Source organism: Cyanistes caeruleus, unplaced genomic scaffold (assembly GCF_971803275.1).
Source record: "Cyanistes caeruleus unplaced genomic scaffold, bCyaCae1.hap1.1 HAP1_SCAFFOLD_199, whole genome shotgun sequence".
NCBI classification, from domain to species: Eukaryota; Metazoa; Chordata; class Aves; order Passeriformes; family Paridae; genus Cyanistes; species Cyanistes caeruleus.
This window is the reverse complement of record NW_028255987.1, coordinates 8,091-27,477: the sequence shown is the minus strand read 5'-3', so window position 1 is coordinate 27,477 and position 19,387 is coordinate 8,091. Positions and strand designations below refer to the sequence as shown.

General features: G+C 37.5%; 1 protein-coding gene and 1 long non-coding RNA gene across 2 annotated transcripts; one reads left to right on the top strand and one right to left on the bottom strand.

Annotated features, from left to right (window-relative positions):
- Positions 1 to 415: 415 nt before the first annotated feature.
- LOC111932928 (medium-chain specific acyl-CoA dehydrogenase, mitochondrial) lies at positions 416 to 14,884 on the bottom strand. The gene is made up of 12 exons (XM_023932219.2): positions 14,795 to 14,884; positions 11,345 to 11,444; positions 10,437 to 10,534; positions 10,248 to 10,317; positions 8,249 to 8,349; positions 8,082 to 8,162; positions 7,093 to 7,223; positions 5,939 to 6,047; positions 4,948 to 5,088; positions 4,774 to 4,869; positions 3,829 to 4,077; positions 416 to 727 (listed from the first exon to the last, which is right to left on the bottom strand). Exons 1-12 carry the CDS (start codon positions 14,816 to 14,818, stop codon positions 656 to 658), a joined length of 1,272 nt encoding a protein of 423 aa, XP_023787987.2. The 5' UTR covers positions 14,819 to 14,884; the 3' UTR covers positions 416 to 655.
- On the top strand, positions 14,590 to 18,887 carry LOC147645661 (uncharacterized). The gene is made up of 2 exons (XR_015282214.1): positions 14,590 to 15,160; positions 17,164 to 18,887. It is a non-coding gene; the product is annotated as an uncharacterized LOC147645661 (long non-coding RNA).
- Positions 18,888 to 19,387: the final 500 nt, after the last annotated feature.

The following is a 19,387-nucleotide window of genomic DNA, read 5'->3' as shown; positions in this document are numbered from 1 at the left end:
AAAAAACATACTGTAAGTCATTCTTAAGGGAAAGCTACACATTTTCACTTTAAGTGATTCATCCTCATTTAATACGTACATGCTTCAGAGTGTAAAGGCCAGAGTCTCTCAAGCTGATACTGATACTTCTGGATAGTACATAAATCCTCAGCACAGACATGGTTCGTTCACTACTCATTAAGACATGCTGGTTAAGTTTACCACAACTGCTATTGCAGTTACACACAACTCTGCTATTGCAGAGAATAGCAATGCAGGCCTTCCAGCTGCCTAAATGGAACGGCTCTTCAGCTGCTTGGGGCAAGAGCATAAAGAAACTGAAATACGGCTACTAACATGCTTCAGAATTTGTATTTTGGGTTAGTTGTCCAGTGTAAGTGATATGATAAGAAAAATGAATACAAACCAAACACAATTTCTCTTAAAAATATTTTATTGAAATGCAGCATTGACTGTCAAAAATTACATTCTGATTATCTTATTTTATAGTGAGAAGAGAATTAGTGCTTGATAATGAACCGAATAAAAGTATTTTGAAGGAATTATTTTCTTCATCCCTTTTTAATTCTATTGAGAAACACACTAAAATCTTTTTCCGTAAGAACACAGACCACTACAGCCGCGGCCTGTGTAAAGGAGGCACTTTATACATATTTTAAGCCTTAAATTTGCCAACGTGTTCACGAGCTATGATCATCCTTTGAATCTGGGCAGTTCCCTCATAAATCTGAAAAGAAGAAATGCAATGATGTTACTGGGTGATTTTTAGAAAGGTTTTAACAGGTACATATTTGTAAACCTCCATGGCACTAATCCAGTGTGGATTAGGATGTGCAGGAATAAAGAAAAAACAGAGAAAATTCCAGTGTGACAGAGTAATTACAGTGGGCTAAATGGAATGTAACTCATACAAGATGCTGAGAAAATCTTGTTCTCTCAGGTGCTTTTACCTAAAGTCAGAGGGGCTCTCATGCAGATAGGCAGATAGACAACATTCCTCTTATTTGAGGAAGAAAATACATTATTTAGATTTTTCAAAGTAGGATATGAAATCATGGGTAGAAGGGAAGAGATAACTTGTCCTTAAGTGTTTTCTTTGACTAGCTTTTCAAGGTCCTACCACATGTTGTCTTGGATCCATTTGTTTCCATTGCTTCTTGTTAACAAGTACTCTCTCCCATACAGTATTGCTTGTGATTTTCTCTATTCTTGCATTTTCTTCTAGAAACAGCCTGCATCACCCCTCTGTTCTGTTTGTTTGCTGGCAGCAAAGTCAAAAATAGACAAAAAAGCACCTATGAAGTTCTAATGCCAAAGGAGGATGTATGCTCCACAGGCATACTGCAATGGAATGCAAGGGCTGAGGCAACACAGTTTACCGGTCTTAATGTTTCTGCTCCCAGTTCTGCCATAACTTGATTTGGCAAATTGCTGAAAATCATGCAAATTCAGTTATAGGAATAAACTTTCCAGAAACCTTAAAAAGCATTTTAAAAATAAGAACGCTATAACCTGCGTTCACATTAGTGTTCTGGTCCAGAACAAGCTGTTGATTCCCAGGGCGAATTCTCTGCTGCCCATGTTGATCCAGTCCACAAAGCAGATTCTGTTTTGTGAATACTAGTGCCTTCTGAAACCAACTGAAATGGAAGCTCTGCTTTCTCTCTATACTAAACATTCACCAATCCCTAGGAAAGCCGTAATGGTCCAAGCCTGCAAGGCTTTCTGTGAACTCTATGAGCCTGCTCAAACTGCTTTGAGTGTAGCTGGTCTTGGAAGCTGTTCCTGCAATTTACAAAACAGCTGCTATTGCACTAAATATCCAATTGCCAACAGCCATGGAATTCAAATGTAAAGACATCACAACTCACAATCTTCTTAAGTAATTACAGGAAAGGTTTTGGTTTTATAAGCTGATGGAAACAGTTTCAAGATTCCTTGACAATTAAAGAAAGGAAGTTTTCCAAATTTAAGAGTTTCCAAACCTAAGACTTTCTACCAAAGTAGCTGAGATTTGTAGCCAGACAAAACTAGGGCACAGTAAGGACATCTTAAAATGCTATCAGTAAACGCAATAAAAGGATCATGTAATAACAAAAAAGAGCAAACATATGAAAAACAAGTTGAAAAAATCAAGTTTTTTAGCATGCAACGTATGGCCAGAAATATACACCATCTGGAACTGAGCAGTAATACAGCAAAACACAGTGAAGTGCAAGATATAATCAAAAGACATGGACAAAATAATTGCAAGACAAAACCCTTTCCTGACTTCTTTAGGGGATGAAATGGAACTATTAATGTTAGATGTCAATGAAGATTACTGGTTTCGCTGAATGCAATGAAAATATTCTTGGTGAATGAAGAGCTGCAGCATAGTATATGCCAATATACTAATTATAACATGACATGGAAGAATTTCTCGACACTAACTCTGCAGTAAAAAACCTGGGGATTACAGTGAACTATGGGCTAAACATGACTACAAAAAGGTCTTGTTGTTAAAAAAAAAAAAGTATAATCCCTCTAGGTTATGTCATGCTTCTGTTGATACAACACATGTAATCATTTTAGATGTCATGGTGTCAGCTGGGATAGGGTTAATATTTTTTCCAGTAGCTGGTCTAGTGCTGTGTTTTGTGAGAATAGTGCTGGCAACACGTTCATGTTTCAGTTCTTACTCTGTAGTGCTTACTCCAAATTCAGGATTTCAGTTTCCTGTGATCTGCCAGTGAGGAGGTGCACAAAAAGCAGGGAGCATGGCCAGGAGTGCGGACCTGGAATGGCCAATGGGATATTTCATGCCATAGAGAGTCATACCCAGTATATAAACTTAGGGGCAGTTGACCAGGAGGGTGCCGATTGCTGTGGGTGGATTGCGTGGGCATTGGTCATCAGGCGGTGAACAATTTTATTGCGCATCGCTTATTCTTCTTGGGTTCTATTCCTATCCGTGTCTCCCTTTTATAATTACAATTTCTTTTATTTCTGTTATTAAACTGTTCTTATTCTCAATCCACGAGATTTACCTTTTATTCAAATTCTCTCCACCACCCCTCCGGAGCAGGGAGGACAAGGGAGTGAGCAGCTGTGTGGCAACTTAGTTGCCAGCTGGGGTTAAACATTAATTAAACATTAAACATCACTATTGTGATACACAATAGTGGTGGTACCTCAGCCACAGCATTCTACACAGCTTATAATGCCAAAGTTTCAAACAGAAATTTTAACGGGAAAGAAAAACAAAAATCCCAACCGAACAAAAAACACCTGTTCCCTCAGAAGTCACTGGGGTAAGGAACTGCTTTAGTGTTCAGGCTAAGAAGACAGCTAAACTGTAAGAAGACATCAATCCATACAGATAGATAGATACAGATAGATAGATACAGAGAGATAGTCAGAAGATTTGCATCTTGGAAGGTTTTCAAGAGCCATATGATACGTAAACCACCTCTACTTATAAAATGCCAAAGCAAGCGTTGGTATTTTGATCAGGATTATTTTCCTAAGAGTTGAAAAACATCAAAATTGAGAAGCCAAGAATTGCAACGAGCAACCACATTGGAGGAAAAAAAACCCCAAAACCACACAACATGGTTTATTTCTCTTAGCGGTTTCAGTTTTCATCAAATGCAATGACTTTTGTATGGAAGTAATTCCCCGATCTGAAGTAATTTCCTGATTTGAATTACTCTTTCTTTAAATGGAAGGATTACTGCTTTCATTCTAAAATTATGTTTTTAGTATGTGTTCATCGTGCTTTGAAGCAAGTAACCATTAGTTTATTCTATATAAAATCTATGCATTATCACATTCTCTTTTACTTACCTGGTAGATTTTAGCATCCCTCATTAGTTTTTCTACAGGATATTCAGTATTAAATCCATTTCCTCCAAAAATCTGTACTGCATCTGCAGCTACTTGGTTTGCAATGTCACCAGCAAATGCCTTCGCAATGGAAGCGTAGTAGGTATTCCTGCGACCGGCATCAACTTCCCATGCAGCTCTCTGGTAAGCCATCCTAGCGAGTTCAACTTTCATTGCCATTTCAGCAAGCAGGAATGACACTGCTTGATGCTATGATGAAATAAACTAGGTTAATATTGCCTGCTTAAAATTCTATGACATCCGAGAAAGATATAATCTCCTTAATACAGGGACCTTTTTAAAAAAACTCAGTGAGTTGTACAAAATAAGTTCTACAGAATATGCATCATGCTGTCATATATGTATGTTGAAGTATACTTTTAAGCTTTCTATTTCCAAATCCATTTAGTCACAGGGATTAAATACTGATTAAAGAACAGTTGAAATTCTTCTTTCCTATTTATGAGATTGGTATTTACTTTCCTGTTGATTCATATTTTTTCAAAACTAGTAAGCAGCATGATGGGCAATGTATTATATTGGTGTTAATGCTGTATGTCTTGTTTCACATACCTCAGATGTTTTCTTCTTTCCTGAAAATCCCTCTTTATTAGCACTGAAGGACTTAAGTAAGCCCTGCTGGTATGTAAGTTCTGAGCTTCTGGGCAGAGTTTTCCTTCTGCTTTTACTCCTATCATTGATAAATTACCAAAAATTCTTGAAGTTACCACATAGCTAAGTTTACTTATGGTGCAACCTACATGCTTGGAAACCACTAAATGGCAGAGTTCTAATATAAAAATTAAGGAAATATAAATATCAAGGAATAACCTTGAAAAATCAGTAGCCGTACATCTGGTGTGAAAACGTAAGGTTTTATTATATTCTGTCTGCCCTCATACTTACTTCTACAATTGGTTTCCCAAAGGTTTTTCTCTCCAAAGCGTATCTAGTAGCTTCATCAAGGGCTCTTTTTGCTAATCCAACAGCACCGGCTGCTACCTAAATTGAATACAGGCCAGAATAAAAAAATCAGAAATTCCTGCTATATTTCATAACCAAGTTTTTTCTGATACTTACGGGTGGTCTGGTCTTATCAAAAGCTCCCATTGCGATTTTAAAGCCAGCTCCTTCAGCTATCAATACATTTTCTTTTGGGACTCTCACATCTTCAAAGACAATGCCTCTTGTATCTGAGCAGCGTTGACCCATATTCATTTCCTGAAGTGGGAAGTTCAGAGATGTGCTACTAAATTGGATTATTAAAAGGTACAATATGTTTTTATTCTTTAAATATGTGACTCAAAGCATATAGTTTTTCTTCCCCAAAACATTTAATCTAAAAATTACCATATACAAGGCAAATACTAGTTTTGTACTGGCATACCAGCGTGCCCTTAACTTGTCTAAGCTGGGCAGTTTACTTTCTCCTTATATGTAGCTAGTTCTGTCACTGTAGTCAGTCTTCTTGTCTTCTTCTAGTTTAACTATCTTTGAGATGCAAGTGGAAAAAGAAAAGAATCTAATATGCAGGAAGTACAGGTATACTACAAGTGAATAAATAAATGAGCTTTTCCGGTTTTCAGATTTCTTGCCTAACACTCAACAGTCAGTTTTACCTAGTTAAAAATAGTACTTTTTTGTACAGAGAGGACTAACATCAGTACCTCTAAGGCCTCTTCTTTGACCAGCAGTAGCTAAAATTAAAACTCACTGTGTGTATTTACAGTCAAAATTGTCCAACTTGCTTCTTATTCTTTCAAGGCATACTACGTCTCATTTATTGGCACCTGCCAGTACAGTAGTTCTCAAAGACTCTCTTGCAGCCATTCAAAGTAGTCATCCTACTGCAGACAATTCTGAGTAATTCCTTTTCTGGAATAATAGCTTTGAAATTATGCTTTATGAACAGTTCCTCTATGTTGTGAAAATGAAAAGATGGTCGTACATAAGCATCTGAAACTGTTCAGTTGTGTAACAGTCTTTTTCTTTAGTGGTATACTTGTTTTATTATTAGTTTAGAAATGAACAATAATTCCTGGCTTGTTGAACAAGAAACAACAGTCTTCACCTTTCTTCCAATTTGGATCCCCGGGCTATCTGCTTCCACAATGAATCCAGTAAAGGCTTTGCTTGCCGGAGTTTTTGGATCTGGACTGGTACGTGCTAGCAAAAAATACCTAGTGTAAAACAAAGTAGATGGATACAGTTTATCCTCACAATTAATAAGATATATTTCTACAGCGCTTTAAACATTTTTATGTGCATTTCTACCATATAAGAGATTCTGTCTCTGAGATAACAACCTTTCTTTCTTGCTCATCCTGAAAATAAAAAGAGAGGGAGCAAGAGAGTAGAAGTTTCAAAGATTCAAGGTTTCATAAGATTTAATAAAATTATTCAGATCAACATGCAAAGATTCCCTACTTTTTCCATGTATTCTAAGTCTTTAGGATATTAACACCTTCCCAAATAGTACAAAAGAAACCTATTCATAGCACGTACATAAAAATTAATGCTTAGGACATACATTCTCGGATGTAAAAGTTTGAAATCACCTGATTTCAAAGATCTTCATTTTATTTTTCTAAATGTAAGTTGTAAATAAGTATTTCTCTTAGAAATTACACAGCTTTTATGGTACTCAGTAATCTGATAGACTGTCTTTGGTGGGTCTGCCTTCAACAGGAAAATAACTAGAAAATTCAGTTTTTGGGTAGGTGTATAAAGTTTTTTCCTGGAATTCAGGGAAATTTGTGTGTTGTGAATCAGCGTGATGTAAGACATGATTTAAGAGGTTTATATGGTAATAGCATGCTACAGACAACAGAGTCATATCTGCAATCTTTGACAGATAGAAAATGTCTTCTTTTCAGAAATCAAGTAAGTAACACTACAATCCAACAGTGTTTCTAGCTTCACTAGGATTAAAGGTGCTTCTAGTAGAATCACATTTCATTTTGATAGCCGCAAGAGGCCATTCTTGGGTATGGAGCCATGACGTCATCACTCATTTTGCTTTTTAGGCTTTGGATAGCACTCAGGACTGCATTTGTATATGCTATCCTGATAAACTGGGCAGAAATTAAAATGTAATCCGCTGAAATGCAGAGAACATTCATATCTATATCTGAAGGATAGGTCGTTAAAGAATTTAACTGAGATTTGAGGGGTGGGGTAAAGCCACTACATAACAGCATAGAACTATGACACCAGTTAACATACCAGTTTGCTTTCCCCCCATTTGTGATCCACATCTTCTGACCATTAATAACGTATTCATCTCCTTTCTTCTCAGCTTTTGTTTTTATACCAGCCACATCAGAGCCTGCTCCAGGCTCTGTTACACAGTAAGCCTAAAAGAAATTAAGATACGACATCTTGGGGAGTAAAAGTACTGTCTTTAGTCAGCTACAAATTAATGCAGATTAAGTGCATCAAACTAGTTGTCAAAGGTTTAAGTGAACTGCATTGTAAAATCCAAACACCAAATAAACAAAACCCCTCCAATAAAACCCCAAAACAACCCAACACCCACCCGCCTCCCTCCTGCAGACAGCTAGCTGAAATTACAATTTTCTTTATAAATCTGTAATAATACATAAAATTGGCTTTTAATCAAACAGAAACATTCTGTAACCCTTCAGTTATTACTTCCTCAGGCTTCAAAAATTATGATGTCAAAGCTGAGGATCTTTAAAGTCTGAAAATAAGAGCACTGAGTAACATTTTATGTTTACCGAGTCCTTCAGTTAAGGAGGCTTAGTTGTAGATTTACATACATTGCACACAAATCTCTACTTCTTTCTATGTAACAACTATTGTTTATGTAATATTTAAGATCACAAATAAGGTTTCATTCCCATCCAAGCTAAGGGTCTCCTTACATAAACCTTGTATTTTTCTTAAACGTGTTCAACCCTTCTTAAAAGGGAAATAAAAACTATTAGTTTTTGTTAAGTGACTTAGGATGGAGATAATTTTCCAAGTAATATCTTCTGTTTACTTACTGGATGTATCTCTTTAGGTATTTGCCAACTCTCAGTAAATGTCACTGTTTACATACAAATCAAAAAGGGCTAAGTTGTGAGTACACATAAGTGTTCGGGGGGGAAAAATTGCAAAAAAAAAAAAGAGGAAAAAGTAAGAAAAAAAAGGTAGTAATACTATTAATGCAGTTTAGAAACGTTCTACAGTGTAGCAGTTATACTTACACACATCATTGGTTCCTCTGTCATTCTTCCTAAGTATTTTTTCTGCTGATGCTCATTTCCTGCAATGATGACTGGCATTTGCTGAAAGAGAATATTTAGACCACTAATGTGGCTCTTTCAAGTGCAGAGATTGTCGTTTAAGGGATCTAAGGAAAGACAGAACTTACCCCTAGAGAGTTTGCTTCAATGGCAGTTTGAACCCCTGTACATCCGTAAGCTAACTCTTCTGTAATAAGGCACGCTTCAAAACTGCCAAGGCCAAGGCCACCTATGGTTGAAGTGTTTATGTTACCCGAGGGGGTTTAAATGATAACTATTAATAACAGTGATTTACACAACATAATTGACACAAATGTATTCTTCCACATACATGTAATTGTGTACTGTATTTGGTTAGGCATTCTCATGCAAGCATTTTAAATAAATATTCATCAGAAGAGTAACAGATAAAATTGCATATCATGTATCCAGAGTTACTGTTTGACTAATGTGAGACAACTTGCACAAAGTGGCAAGAATGTACCACTCACATTTTTTTACTACTGTACATTCAAGAATTAAGAGTTCCTAGGAAGCAGAGAAAGGGCTCCTGAGCCAAAAGCATTTGGGAACAAAAAAGTGTTGCTATCAGTAGACAACCAACGCAATAATCTGTTTCTGACAGAAGCCAACACTATGGCCAAAACTGCATATAAATACAGTAGCAAATACCTCAAAAATATTTTCCTGAGAAATAATTATCTTTGGTATCTTTGTTACGCCAACCCCTCACAGCCATCTGCTACATTAATTTGTCCAGTCTCTTTTTGAATCTGTATAAAATTTTAGCACCTATATTCTACAGGGGGCAATAAGTCGCAAATTAACTCCACACTGCATGCAGAACCATCTCCTTTCACGTATTTTGAATCTAGCACCTGCTGACATAATTTGATGCCTTCTAGTTATATTGAAAGGGACAGTGAACCATCAATCCCTTTTCACAGTCTCCCATGACACTGACATTTTAGTCATTTCTCCTACAGAATTTACATCTCACACAGAAAAAAACTTCTGTAAGCTTTGTCATCATTTTACAAACCTTCTCCATTTCCCCAATACCCTCTTGAGATGGAAGGATCTGACTATATGAGTTAAAGAGGCAAGTGCAATTTGGATTCAGAAAGCAAGCAGCAAAATTATGCCTTCTGCTTGCCTTTTTTTTTTTTTAAATTCCCTTAAGGATCCCTCTTGACCTTAGATTTTACAGTTTTGACCACTTCTGAGCATTACACCTATGTTCACAGGATCCAAAGAAGTCTCTTCTGAGAGGCATTATCTAGTGCACAGCATACCTTTTCTCTGTGAAGTTCAGATTGCCTTTTTCCCTTCACATGTGCATCACTTTTCCTTTTTGGAATCGCATTGCTCTGTTTTGTGACCTCTTCCTGCAGCTCTCTGAACCAGATCATCTTTTCAACGCTGAATAACTTAGTATTACCAGCAAACTCTATCACTTTGCATTTACGCCCTTTTCCAGTTTATTTATAGGCATCCCAAATAGCACAAGACCTAGCAAGGGTGTGCTGCTAATTTTGTCAGTATGAAACCTGATGATTTTTAAGACTTACTTTGGAAGCTCAGGCACTCTCTCTCAACCAGCGACCCCTTGTTCACACATCGATCAGCTATTTCAGAGAACTGCTATGATTTTATGAGGCATGAGTTCCTTTCACTAAAACCCTTCAGCACATCATGTTTGTCTGTATCACACATACATCTTACAAGCCAGGACTCTGCTGTACTGGACTTAATCTAAACTGAAAAACTGTCCTTCTGGGATAAACTCCTGGATTGCTCCAGCCTGTAGGAGAGACTAGAACGAAACATGACCTTCTAATGGCCCTGCCTAACCAGCTGACACTGCACCAGGGGAACATTAAGCTGCTGTAATCACAGTAGAAAAATCTGGTCATAAATTACTAAACCATAATCTGTCTAATTTGTCTCCTGATTACACCCACACCTAGTAACACACTTGCATGTGTCAACCTGCCTATTGATTAAATTTACAGTATTCAAATATGTGACTATTTAGTTGGTACAAAATCCATAACTACACATAGGAATCTCATCTAATGTCTTTTCGTTGTTTCATTTTACAAATTAAAAAGAATGTTTACTTACCACAGCTTTCTGGTATGTGTGAATTCATAAGACCAAGCTCCCAAGCCCGCTTTATAAGTGGAACAGGATACTGAAACAGACATGGAAAAATCACCTTCTGATTCACCACAACCAAAACTTTAGATTTTATGCAGGTTAAGGTAAAAGTCAGTTTTTCCCTACTCTTCTCTTACACTATGGTAGATTTACCTCTCCAGTTTTGTCATATTGTGCAGCAACAGGAATAATTTCCTCCACAGCAAATTTACGAGCAGTAGCTTGAAACTCTTTCTGTTCATCAGTAAGTTCTGTTTTAAAAAAGGAAGAGAAAAAGATCATAAATCCTCTGCTGTCTTCTATTTTTCCAATTATCAGGACTACAATAAAAAAGAAACCAGAGCATCCTTCCAGGACAACCCGAACCACCACTGTTTGGGGCTCTCCAGGAAGCAAAAAAGCTCAGGTTCCTCTTTCTCCTGGGAGAAAACCTCCGTTGTTCTCTGATCAACCCCTACATGCACTTACTTACATCTGATGAAATTATCCGCACAATACTGAAAATGAAGTAGAGAGGACTGTGCAAAATAAAATGTGTTACCAAAAGAAACAAGAAGAATGCTATGCTAATTAAATGCATAAAAAGACAGAGGTTGCCCAAAGATCCTGACTCTTCAGTTTCAAACATCTAGCTCTGATCCTCTAAATTTGCTTGCATATATATTGTATATAATATACCAAGATGAAGATGAATTTCTTTTTTTTACATTTCTTGACAACTAAGTTCAACTATGACTACATTTGGGTACTGTAATATTGAAAACAGCAATAACAGGTAAGTATTCAAACCTAAGACACTTTGGCAATTAAAAAAGACTTAAGAGGGACATGAGTTAAAAAAAGAAGAAAATCTTAATTAGGATCACAACACACATATCTGCCTTGCCTCAGATGAAGATAAAGTCACTTTGTTTTTCAAACTATTTTTTTTATAGAAATATATTTAGAACAAACACCTTCATTTTAAAATCATGATGAACTACAATATAGGGTATTATTTCTTTTTAACTCTGCAGTTTGCCCATTACTGTTACATTTATTTGAAAAACTGTACCACTTACCAAAGCTAAAGCCAGCTCCAGGTTTGCCTACATGTAAGTTTTGCGCAGGTTTACTAGAATAGGACCTCCATCCATGCCCTGTGATGGTTTGAAGCATTTGCTAAAGAAGAAAAGAACATGAGTTGTAAGACCTTTACACCTCAAACCTCCTAAAGCTACTAACCTATCCACAGCACAACTTTACATGTAGACTCCCTCTCTAGAAACGGTATCACATGAAGTATAATACAATTACTACAGTGATAAAAGATTTACTGGCTACATTTTTGTGTTTTCCTCCTGTGGCGAGCAGCACTTACATGAACTGACACCTCTACCAGGAATCTCAGGGTTTAACAGGATAAAGGACAAGTAAAGTGCTGTATGCGCTTTTAAGTATTGTGCAATTGAGTATTTAAAAATTATTAAGCATAATTCAAATTTATCTTCACTGAGACACAGCAATATGTATTTCTTGCATTTATACACACACGCTCATCAAACTTCATTTTCTGTCCCTCTAGTGAAATAATATCCTATTACTCAATGTTTACCTACGTGCAGATTTAGCAAGGTTTTGAAAACAATCTACTTATTAGCAAATAGATCAAATATTTTAATAATGTACTAGACTAATCTCTGATTATTTCTCTAATTTCTATTTAAAGAAAGTAGCTTTCTTTAAATAAGCTACTGCCATAACATCATTATTATTATTATCATTATTATCATTATTATTATTATTATTACTATTATTATTACTATTATTATTACTATTATTACTATTACTACTATTACTATTATTATTATCCTCCATATAGGAGAGAACACAGCAGACTATCTGAAATTTATTCTCCTCTTAATAATTATCTCAAATTTATTCTTCTTCATTGTAAGTACTTTCTCTGCTTTTCTTAGTTCAGAGTCCCAAATACCGTTGCTACAGCTAATTTCAGAATGTCTTAATACCGTGCAAAAGCAGGTCTGAATTTGTTTTAAGGGCATGGTTCACTCTCTTCAAGAGCTACGAATCTCTGAAATGTTTGGAAATTAGTGAAAAATATGTAATTGGATAATTTTTTAGGATGACTCAAATCAATATTGCAAAAACAAATTTGCCTGAACACTAAGGAAAGGCTTCTTGATTTTCTTCTGTGAAAATGCAGACTTCTTTTTTTTAAATTGTGATCAGAGTAGTCACTTATTTCCTAGCATTAAAAAAGGAATTAATTATTGATAGTAATGAAAACAACATCACCAAAATTTTACTGGTAAATCTAGAAGACAAAGACATTTGAGAAAGTTACACAGCTGGGGAGGCAACAAGTATCTTCAAAAAAGTTACGGTAGATAAACTGTGCTCTTAGAAATAATAATACTGTCATAGGTGGTTATAACACAGCACAAGAAGCATGAAGAATACTGCCAATAATAGGTATCAACACAGTGAAAAAAAAGTATTTCCAGAAGATACCGAAAACTTCTATAAAGTGCAAAGGTGAAGAAATGCAGAAGGACCACTGCTAGGCACAGAAGAGAGTCTACAACATATTTGCACACTGTGCTGGTAATGTCAGTTTATTAATAGTTCAGGTTAGCATTTTGCAGTAGGTAATATGTTATTAATTTCAAGTTTTTAGAAACAATAGACATTGCAAAACAGTATCTTGCTAAGTCTTCTGTTACTGCTACCTCTCATATTAAAAACCAAAACAATACCACAAAAACCTAGAAAGACCTTAATCCTTCAGAATTATTTACACCTTATTTTATGTGGAAAAAATACAAGATGAAGTTGAAAAAAAGTCAGATGATTGTAAATTTTTTTTTCTCTTTTTTTACGCAGCAGCCCTTGGTAGACTAATGCATAGTTTTGCCACTAATAGGTTTTACCTACATTTGGAAAAATACTGGATTCAAACTGATGCTAAAAGAGATATCCTATATGAAAGAAGCTGTAAAACTTAAACCAGTGAACTTATGCCTGTTGTGGTATAGTATGCAAGGAAACACTGAGGATTACTCTGGAAAAACTCAACAGTACCCCACAAACAAATATGGACAGATGGGATTCATAGCTGGAAGCTGCATGACCGATCACGTGACAAAGGATGAGGGTTTGCTACATGTAAGAATTTGGATGACCATCTATCTACTTGTCAACTTTCCTGTTGCTTGACTCTGAGGAACAGTTAGATCCAGTGACAAACTACTGCTAGTGATGTTCAGATGCAACTCCTACTGCATTTCCCTGCACTATTGTATAAACTGTCGCAATTACAAATACGGTCATCAATGTAGCGAGACTAACACTGGAAGAATGTGCTATCAGGAAAAGGGTATGACAACGCTACTCACAAAAGTGATGCAATCTCTTTATTACCTTGATGCCAAAAGAACTATAGAACCTGTTGAAAAAAAACACATCACAGAAAACAGCGGGAGAACAATAAGCTAAGGGTTGCTAATCATGATTCTCCCTCATGTATCTCAGGGCAAAAATGAAAAGAATTATCAAGAGCAGTTTGTTGCTGGGGTAATATGTCAGGAGGTCGCTGAACTTGAAATAATGATTTCCTTCCTGTGGGCTTCCTTTATCTAAGGCATTACTTTTGATCCATAAGATACCAACTTCAGATGGAGACTTCTTCCCTCACTCTCACAGCAACGCTTAGGACCTGTAGCCAAGCTGCATCAATTTGGGGCAAACTAACACTGCTGCCAGGAGGCTGTGAAGGGCCTTTCAAGTAATTCAGACTCATGAACGTCTCTGAAAGTGGAGAATCCAGAAAAAGGCACGTAGACATTCTAAACGTGTTTTGAAGTTTTTATTTTCTAGTTTGAACCTGTGAGGTTATTGGTGGTTCAATACAGTAGAAAGTTCGTACTTTAGAGAACCAACTATTATATTTCACCTATATTTTAAAAAAACTAACATAGGTAGTACAGCTACGCACGCTAAAGGAAACGCGTTGGATAAAATACCCTGAACTCTAACCCCGGTGTTTTGAAGCCGTCTCCTCTGTTAAATGGGAGGTGCCAGACACACTTGGCACGACGCGGCCTTCGCCACCTGAGGAACCCCAGGGCTGTGCAGTAACTCCACTAAAGAACACCAGATGCCAATACCCATTCGAACCGTGAGGATTACGGCCATAAACTCGGGCAATACTGCGAGGCAGGAAAAGCAGCACAGCCGGCGGATTCCAGCCTCGCCGGCCCTCCCCACCGGCGCAGCTCCTACGCCTGCAGCTGTCCCGGCGGTCACGGCGGGCGGAACCCGGGCTCGCCCTGCCTCTTCCGCCCTTCGCCCTCTGCGATCCATCGGCCCTTTCCCGCCACCCGGGCTCCCTCCGCGCCAGCACCGGCAGCGCCTCGGTCCGGTCCGGTCCGGTGCGGTCCGTCCCGCCCCGTCCCGTCCCCTGCCTCTCCCTTGTGTCCTCCGAGCATTCGCCCGCCCGGGCCGCTCACCCGCGTCGCCCTCAGCGCAGCCATCTCGGCGGGAGTGCCCGGCAGCCGCAGCGGCTCGGCGGGGCGGTGCTCGGGCGGCTTGGGCGGTGCCACGCGGGCCGCCCACTGAGCCGGGGGGCCGGGGAAGCCCTGCGCTCGACCGTCCCGTCCCGCCTTGCTCTGCTCCTGCGAGAAGAGCGTCGGCCGGGCTGTTGTTCCTCCGCCCGCTCGTGCGAGGAGAGCCGCGTCCTGTGACCCGGCCGGCCCGTTCGCCCGGACGTGGGCAGTGTCCGTGTCCCGGGCTTAGCTGGTTTGCTGCCTTTTTGCTGAATGTACTAGGCTGGCTCAAATCACCTATATCATTCACCTGTTAGCAGAAAAGCCCATGTAAGCAGTTTTATTTGCACCTCATTTGCATCTCAGAGAATCATAAACTCATGTTTCGGAGGTGTGCCAGGAACTAGAGAGTGGGCCTGACGCACAGGAGTTGTTGCCAACTGTGTTGATAGTTACATAAAATATTCTCATAAATGCTCTTAATTCCGGTTGTATATTAAAGGAAATGCAGTGCTTTAGGTAATTATCTGCGGTGCATAAAATAAACGCTTTTGAATATTATTGTTTCACAGCAGTGTTATTTGGGGGTTTACTTAAACAAGGATTTCAAGGAAAATGGCAGCCATTGATTTTTCTGTGAATTCCTTATTGGGTGTGAAATTTTAACAGAATTAACAAAATAAAGTATTTTTCTGGAAGCTGCATTTTGAATACCATTTTATTTTACATAATAATACAAAATAATACGTAACAAATATTTTTGCCTCATTTTTGCCTTTTTATGTTTGGCTCTTAATTGCTTGTTTTGTTTCTGATGGTTGAGAGTATTGATTTTGTAGTTAATACCAAAGAAACAGTTTGATAGAAAACTAGCCATATAAAAGTTATTTCCAGGCATATTTATCAACTGTCTGAAAGGAGATGATTGTAATGTTTTGCGGACTTCATACTGTTGTGATTGCAGGTGTTTACCTAAGGGAGGCACGTAGGCAGCTTTGATTCAGTGCATAGGCTGCAGCTTTTTCAATCTAATATCAGTTGAATTTTTTCTCCTATACTTTAAGGGTAATTGAATAAAAGACAGAAGGATAATTTATAACTCTGTGTTGCTTAAGTATTTTTGAAGATTCTGTATATTCCTGTTTCAAGTACACATACCTTTGGAATGTAAAGCTGTAGTGGGACTTTTAAATACCAGCACTCAAAGTCAGCCTTTTGTGTTCCAATTTATATAGTGTTCTCTTCCATAGGTCACGTTTCAGAATTTAGTGTAAGAATTTCATTACTGAGCAGTCCATTTTCTGTCTAAATATTATTTAACAATTTGTGTGGTATGTGTGTATGCAATATCTTTGTATTCCTCAGTTTATTTATCATCGCAAGACTTTGTTGCGACAATATATAATGAAACACACTAATATCATTTGAAAGCTTTAAAGTTTTAATTTTTATATTTGCGGCATGGATTATACTGTGCATTTTCTAAGATGGCACACATCAAAATTCTAAAGATGCATAGATAGGTTCAGAGTATGTATGAAAAGCCGATGTCATATGTAATATATCCTGTCACATGTAAAAAGCAACTTCAGCTGACTGATCATGATTAAACACCTGTAAGAATGCTATATACTAAGCATAGTTCCTAGCTGCATGATTCAAATCCCACAGTGGATCAGAAATGAAACATTATTTCTAGATGCCTTTGAGATTAGGATCCATAGACCTTTAGTAGTGAATAAGCTCTTTTTTGAGATGAAGAGACAGCTATGAATGGGGTTGAGGACATCCCTAAGGCAGGGAGATTGAATAAATCAATACATTGAGGGAATTTTGACATTAGGAAGTAATGCAGAACAATGCTATTTCGTTTATACAGTGAAGTGTTTTATTCAAGATCTAAAAAACATTTTGGAGTGTTTCTAGTTCCAGCTTGACAGAGTATTCCCTAGTAAGGAGTTGGAACACTTTGGGTACACTCCTAGACCATGTCTTCGCGTAAACTTCATCTGAAAATCAGTTAACGTGTTTTGAGATCTCTCTGTGACTCAAGTAAGACACAGTAAGTGGGGGCAATTTGGAGACTCCCCTCAAAACTAGACTCCTCACCTGAACTGAACTGTTCATGAGACTGAGAAAGCTATTGTCTTTCTCAAGAAAGAGAAATTGAAGGAATTGAGTCAGGAATACATCATAATATTTGCTGTTGTCTGGGTTTGCCTTGTGATAGAAACAAGTGAAATTTGCTACTTGCTTCTGAAGACAGATGTCTATACTGTCTGGAAGGAAGCTTCTGTAGTAAAAAGCTGCTAACCATCTGTGATCTCCTGCAGGGCTGTAGATGTTAAAGTACAGAAATTGGTCCAGAAAAAGGAAGGAAAGACCGCGTGGAGCCAAGACAAAGGTATTCCAGGGCATTCCTGCTAAATGACAGGAGCAATTGGGTTAAGGTACTAAAACTGTTCGCTATGCAGCTTTGACTCTTGAAGCTATACCCTTACCTTCCTTCTCTCCTTCAAATCGTTTGCTACCTCTCTTCACATCTCCATGGGTAAATGAAAGAGATTTTTTTTGCCAAAATGTTGTCAACATAGTTTTTCCAAAGCCAACATGGAGAAGAAAATTCAAAGCCTGGATGATCCATGTCTACAAAGTGTTTGGGAATAGAGGGGTATGAAAGATGGCAAGGTTATCTCTCAAAGCCTGAACTACTAGAAGCTTGAGGTTCAAAGTTATTTACATAAGAAGTGACAATAGATAAAATTTTCCATAATGTGTGCTTAGACTTTTTTGCATTTTTCTCTGAAGCAGGAAATACAGCATCTGTATTTTTGCTTTTATTTTCTCAAATACTTACTACCGTGTCATATTTCTTAATTAATATTCCTCTGCTAACTTTTACTACAGTAAGAATTGTATACTGCACAGTATGTTGCTTTATTAGCCTAGAATAATCTCTTATATATTAAGCAGCAAAATGCATGATGCTTATTGCTGAAATGTATAACTTAGCAAGTAAACACAGTAAGATCATTGTATTACAAACTACAGCTCATTGTCATGGTTTAGGAATAGTATTCCCCAAGTTAGTGCTCATGCTGAGACTCTTGAAACTGCCCTGCCACTTGCTCACTCCCTCTCCTCCTGTGGCAGGCTGGAGAGAATTTGGCATCTCTTTCTTGGCAGGGTATTCAGGGCAATAAATCCAATGATAAAACATGGAGGGAGACACATTCTTACAGGAGCAAGCTAAATGGATTATGTGCACAAGATTTGACATTGCTTAGTCATAATCTGAGTTTGTACAGTCAGTTAATAACCTGATCTCTGAATTTAATTTCTGCAAATTCCATATTTTTCCATGCTCCTCCACTAAACATAAAAAATTACAAATTGTATTACGTAATGTTAGATATAGGATTGTTTGAAGATATTGTAATGTCGTAGTTTAGGAACAGTACTCCCCGACTTAGAGCTCCCAATGTGACTCTCCAAACCACACTTCTGCTCACTCACTCCCTCTTCCCTAACCCTCTCACTCCTGCTATGGAAGGCTGGGGTAGAGAATCGGAGGCTCAAAAGGTAAAGATCGTGGGTTGAAATAAGCAATGAGGTAAGAAAAATTACTCGTAACTGTAACAATAATAATAAAAGTGTGCAAAAGAGAGTGATTCACATGCAAAATGTTCATTAATCCTGACTACTCCAACCAGAAGCAGCCCCTTCCCCCCCACCCCAACAGTTGTGAGGTGGTGAAGAGTAACCTCTGGGTCCTGGTCATGTGCCTTCTGGCCACTGCAAAAATTAACCTTGTCCTGGCCAGAACCAGGATACTTATCAACTTAACAGCTGTATTCTAGGCTGAAGTGTTATTTTTTTTTCATTAGTAATTGTAAGTGTTTTACAGGTTTGGAGTTTTTTTGATTGTTAACAACAAGCAGGATTTTACCATTTGTTAATGAACTTTTGTTTTAGAAATGGAAAGCTACTGGAGTTTCTGCAATGATTTATGTATTAAAAGTTACTGAAGTTACTGCATTAAAGAAACATAGTAAAATTTAGTGTGTAGGTCCTGAATTCTTGATCTCTAAAGTAGATTAATTTTTGATGCAGTGCAATGCAACAAGCATGGCAACTTTTTCTTAATAGAATTATGACATGTTTTACTTTTCTGCGATCCTTGATACAATAGAAACTTAAATCATCTTAAATGCAACACTTTTTTCTAAATTTCTGTTGCAAGCTCTTGTGATTTTTATAATTTTTCTTGGGGTTTAGTGGGAGGCACAGGGTAGGTAGTTAGGGTTTTTTCCCAGTTTTTTAATGGTTTTTAAAGCAATAACTTTATGGGGGGGGGAAACAAAAAAAAAAAAAAAAAGAAAGCATCCCTATGGAAACATCTGAATGATCTAAAATCAAGATAATGTGATTCTTGAATTAAAATATTTTCAAGTATATTTTTAGATTGGAAATTTGACATTAAGCACTGTTTGTGATACTCAGGAATTAAAGAATCTTATTTAATTACAGTCATAGCTGCTCTAAGTCTTGAAAGTT

Bases quoted from the DNA above. Each gene is read 5' to 3' on its own strand.
- LOC111932928 (XM_023932219.2), bottom strand. From the start codon at position 14,818: ATGGCTGCGCTGAGGGCGACGCGG. The intron at 11,445-14,794 runs GTGAGCGGCCCG...TTTCTTCTTTAG, and splicing joins CTGCGCTGAGGGCGACGCGG to CAAATGCTTCAAACCATCAC. The intron at 10,535-11,344 runs GTAAGTGGTACA...TTTTTAAAACAG, and splicing joins TGGAGCTGGCTTTAGCTTTG to AACTTACTGATGAACAGAAA.